General features: G+C 31.9%; 1 protein-coding gene across 2 annotated transcripts in view; it reads left to right on the forward strand.

Moving 5' to 3' along the window:
- LOC106464508 (probable cationic amino acid transporter) overlaps positions 1–5552 on the forward strand; it is a 60211-nt gene that overhangs the window by 29683 nt on the left and 24976 nt on the right. For both annotated transcript variants that reach the window (XM_013924654.2, XM_022392247.1), the window contains exons 2-3: positions 978–1101; positions 4830–4983. In XM_013924654.2, the coding sequence (XP_013780108.1) occupies positions 979–1101; positions 4830–4983 (277 nt within the window). In that variant the 5' untranslated portion in view covers position 978. The remainder of the gene's footprint in view (positions 1–977; positions 1102–4829; positions 4984–5552) is intronic.

A 5552-nucleotide genomic window follows, 5' to 3' on the forward strand; every position in this document is an offset into this window, starting at 1 on the left:
CTGCCCACCACGGGTATCGAAACCCGGATTCTAGCGTTGCAAGTCCGCAGACATACTGTTGTGCCACTGGGGGGGGGCGACTTCGATAAGTTAAACCATTCCATAGTGGAAAGTGTTTTACAGACAAGCCGAACTTTCTGTTGACTTCATTAACTATTCTGTAACAGAAGTAGTTGAGAAACTTCAGAAACCATACGATTAAAATCGGAATTCAAATCAGTACTATCTTGTTATACACCCTATTATTATGGAAACACACAAGCAATACACATACAGGAGTAATTAACAAAGATTAATGGCAAATAGAGGGCGGATCTACTAACGTTACAAAACATGTATAAGAGAAATGAATAAATTGTATAATGTATTAGAATTTTGTATTCCAATGCTTTATACAGAGTTTCATGTTGTACAACTGGAAAATTGTTTGTTTGTTTTTCAAATGCGCGCGCGTGTGTGTGTGTATTTTCGTATAGTAAAGCCACATCGGGTTATTTACTGTGTCCACCGAGGGGAATCGAACCCCTGATTTTAGCATTGTAAATCCGAAGACTTACTGCTGTCCCACTGGAGGACTTTTCAAATGCCCAGTATTATTCTTCATAATTCAGCTAATTTGTATGGGCGCTTTTTGATCATTCTAGGTTTTAAATAAGTCCATGAAACCTCAAGACGACTAGCTCAGATAGCCCTTTTCTTCAAGTTTCAGTTTTAAATCCTTGAAATATACCCTGACTGTTCCTCCTATTATTTGCGGTTATTACTCGAAAAATAGAACAGCGAACCTCATAATATCGTGCTTGTTTGTCTTGTATATCTGATGTGAATAGCATACCTCAAAGCTGAATGTAAGAACTGTATGTTATGCCAGAGATAATTCTGTATTCGTTATGTGGACACTGAATTAGTGTTCCATTCAGCAATCTTTGTTTAAAATATATATTATATCATTAAAAGAGTATTTGTTTCTTATTAAGAATGTTCAGCGACTCAAGGGAAAAACTGAAGAAAAATATTCTTCTTGTGATTGGCAAGCTCCTCCGAACTAAGGACTTTTCATCAGGAGACCTTGTGGAGACGTCATTAGACAATAAACTAAAGGTAACTTGAGATCCTATTTTTAGAAGATAAAAACGAAATACAAATGGGCAAACTATAAAAGCAAGACCTTAGAAAAAAGAAACCTTTTTAAAGAAATATGTTGTGAAGATGTTAATGAACAGTTGATGTTGAAAAATAAACCGAGAGCTCTTCATTTGGGCATTTAGTTAAAGTATTCCATTAAATATAAGTCTATAAGAATTCATCGAAAGTTTGTTTGTTTGTTTATTGAATGTTGCGCAAAGCTACTTGAGAGTTATCTGCGCTATCAGCCTCTAGTTTTGAAGTATTAGATTAATGAGAAGGCGCCTAGTCAACATCACCCACTCCAACTCTTGGGCTTCTCTTTACCAGCTAGCATTGCGATTGAACGACACATTATAACGTCCCTACTGCTGAAAGAGCGAGCATATTTGGTGACAGGGTTCGATCTCCCGACCCACAGATTGCGAATCGAGCAATCTATCAACCAGAACTTCATCGAAAGATAAAAAACCATGTCAAGTCATGACATACGTAGTATATCAAAAACCAGAATGATTAATCATAATTGAAATTCTGCTGAAAATGTACAGTAATGAATCAAAAAGCTCTTAATTATTAATAATTTTATATAGTTCTTGAATACAGCTGTTGTAGATAGATGTAGACGGTTTCAGTGTATTTATATACATGCTCAAAGTCATCGCTTGTTACACGTTAGTTGTAACTTGTCGTATGTAGTTTCAGTATGTTTATATACATGCTCAAAGTCCTCGCTTGTTACACGTTCGTTGTAACAGTCGTCGATGGGTTTAGTGCGTTTATATAAATGTCTATATATCTATGCACACACACATATAATATATACGCTCAAAAATAATCGAGAGTCCATTGGTTGTTTCTGTTAGACATTGATATTTTAGTATGTGTATAAATTTTACATACATACTCAAAGTAATCGATGGTCTTGTAGAAAAAAGTTGTCCTTTACAATATTAAAAAAATGTTTTGAATCAGTAAATTTTCCTTTGAAAAATGCTTGAAAAAGCTTTCTAAGCCTAACTTAACATTTAGATATATTTTTATGAAGAATTAGAGATCAAAATGGATTAGAACTATAGTAATTTAAAACAGTGGATTGCTTTCAATCATAAGCAATTACAAATGAATAATAAGCTGTCTAAACTGAAGAAAATAGCAAAATCCTTGGGTTATTTTGTTCCAGACACTTTAACTTAACCGTGTAAAGTTTTAACTGTAATTTGTTTGGCATGTTGTTAAATACTGTGTCCAGGTTTCAGCCGTGTTTTAATCTAGAGTAATTTTAATGTATTCTCTGATTAATTACGATACAAAAACATATTTTGTTCAATTTGAAAATAAATAGTTTGAAAGACGATGTTAATGCCACAGAGGGGTTGTTGGTAACCACAAAACCAAAACTGTGGATTAATAACTATGATGTTAAGTACTTCCATAATGTACATAGTAATTTCTACCAAAGACGTGGATAAAAGAACATATGTAATATAAAACTAAAGTCTGGCAATTCTAGCTTAGAACATGCTTATCTTGGAAGCAAAACTTTTAAAAAGCAAAAGTAGATTTAATTTATCTGTTTGAAATTAAGTATGTGATAAAAATGTTTAATAAAATGTTAGAGTAATGCATATAAATACAAAGAAAAGAATTAATTAGTACTTTATCTAATCACTGATGCAAAGATTTGTTTGAAGAATATATGAAGTATATGTATTTTAATATTCCATATATATAATCTTCGCTGACTAAACGTGTCCTAATATCTATAAATGAAAGATTTGATCATAATAATTAATATGTATTAAATATAGTAAAGCAAAATTTCTCATTTTAATGATCACAAGATTACAATGTTATTGCTTCTTTGATATATATATAGTTTAATGAACAATTATTTCTTACATATATGTTGAAATACTAAAAAAGTTTAGAGTATAAAACATGTCCTTTTTTCGTCTTTATTCTCTTTTAAAATTAATTAGTCAAAAACACAACAAGAATCTTATGGTACTTCAATTAGAACCTATGACAAAATTTTTCAACATTAAGTTCATAAACTCCTTCTTTTATTTGACACCTATGGGTTTGTTTGTCAAATCACAGTTAGGCTTTTTGATCTTGTGTTTCTCAAAGCAGTCTGAACGCGCTTTGGAGAATTTATCATTTACTCAAGGGAAAAGTCAGAGCACGTATTCGTTAGATCTATCTAACAACATAACGACATAAAAATTGGAGTTATTGTACTTACTGAAGTCATCATGTGAACCCACAGCACGGACTTACTGTTATGATAGGCTTGTAAAAAACAACAACAAACATAGCTAAATAACAGGGATGACGAATGCCATTAATGTCATCATGCTAAGAATACATTCTAAAGTGAAGATATTCTGTGAATTCAGCTCCATTTTCTGCACCAGAAAGAAAACAAGAATTTGTTCAGAATGGGGACCATATGTTTAATATTTTTCCATTTTCAATAAAAGTCATTTCTACTTTTTCAGTATATTCATTCCTAAAATATTTAGTTGATTTGTTTCATGTGTTACTATCTCTACACACTTTGGATAATTCACTTTTGAACGCTAAAAACAAAACATAATCCATAGTATCCGCTTAAATATAATATTATATTAATGTCTACGTTATGAAACCAGTTCAGTTAATATAATTTCTAGCCTAGTATAAATAACCTCGAAACTTTAATATATTGAATTGAATATTAATGGGAATAGTTTTGTTGTTTTTATAGCCAGGCTCTCAATTACTCTCTGGTAACTGTATACAAACATAATATCATTTGCGTGTAATTTTTCTACTTTACTCTTAACTGACAGCAAGAATCTTACATTAATAGGTTTACGTATATCTTTTAATTCATTTTATATAAATTACTAGTAATTTATATTTGTATAAATTTATAGAAATGTAATATGTATTTGTAGATTCAAAAATTAATATAAGAAAAAAAACGAAACATTATAACCAGAGCGCTTTCGAAAGGTCAACCTTTCTTCATCAGGGGCAAACTTTTGAAGAAAGGTACATCTTTCGAAAGGTCAACCTTTCTTCATCAGGTACATCTTTCGAAAGCGCTTAAATTATAGGGTTTTGCATTTTTTGTCCATGAAACACTATATATAGATAATATATAAAGTGTGTGCTTTTACGAGTTTATGGATGGAATTCTCGAAAAATGCTGTAACTGTTGTATTTTTGGTCTATTAGATTCCATTTTAAATAGAAAGTATAAAATATGCATAAATGTTGTACGCAACACTCTCTATTTGGGTTAAAGAGACAAAAAAAAGTTCATTTACTTCTTAGCTTTCGCACTGTTGAACAGACCTTCGTTAAAAGAGTTGTTCATCATCCGAAAAACACCTTTTCTGTGGGTTCATTTTAAATAAATATGTTTAGAGAAAATTAGTTGTACGAAATTATTTCTAAGGTCCCTAGGCGGCGGAACCGGGAAGAGCACTAGAGGTACTTGCCCTAATTTTGACCCAGTAACGAAATACCCCTTTGAGTTGGGAATAAAGACATGAATTCAATGGTCAAGGTTAACATAGCAAATAAGAAAGCCTCAGTCGTCAGTGTCCCTAAGTTTACATTTATTTTCCGCCTATACTTTTAGCAGATTCTTTACTTCGTTCTCATGTATAACTGTTCTGCACTATATTATTATTTCCTTCTGTCTTCAGAAATGTTTAAGTACCTTGGACCTCACGTCGCTAGGTGTCGGGAGTTGTGTCGGAACAGGCATGTATCTAGTGGTGGGTATGGTAGCTAGAAACGTAGCAGGTCCTGGAATTATTCTTTCATTCATAATCGCTGCCATAGCCTCATTGTTTTCTGGTAAGTATTGCCATTTCTTAACATATGTTTGTGTAACATTTAAAATATTGATTAACTAAAAATATATACATCGGATTTCATATTTTAATTATCTAATTTATGCTGGATTAGCAAATAATTTTAGTAAGTATTGGAAAAAATTAAAACTCGAATTACGTAATCAAAATTATTAAAGATATTATTTTAAGTTTTAAAACAATAGCGAAAAGATGATGTTTTTGTCGTATAAGTTCTATTAACAATTATAAATAATATTATCATTAATGTATGGGGAAAGGGTGTCATAGGGAATTCGGTGTTTGTTTGTCTTAGAGCAAAACCAAATTGGGCTATCTATTGTATCCACCGTAGGGAATCGAACTCCAGATTCTAGAGTTGTAAGTCCATAAAATTATCGCCGTACCACCGGTGGATTGCTGAATTTGAACAAGAACTTTAGCTAATAAATTACATCTTTGAAGGATTTGGGTATTAGGCGAGCACTTAAGTGAAAAGAAACTGCCAGTCAGGTCAATCAAATAACACAAGTTTGCTCTTCGTTCGTTATTAAACAGGCTTGACAGAAATTT

The sequence above is a fragment of the Limulus polyphemus genome, unplaced genomic scaffold (assembly GCF_000517525.1).
Source record: "Limulus polyphemus unplaced genomic scaffold, Limulus_polyphemus-2.1.2 Scaffold1671, whole genome shotgun sequence".
Taxonomy (NCBI): domain Eukaryota; kingdom Metazoa; phylum Arthropoda; class Merostomata; order Xiphosura; family Limulidae; genus Limulus; species Limulus polyphemus.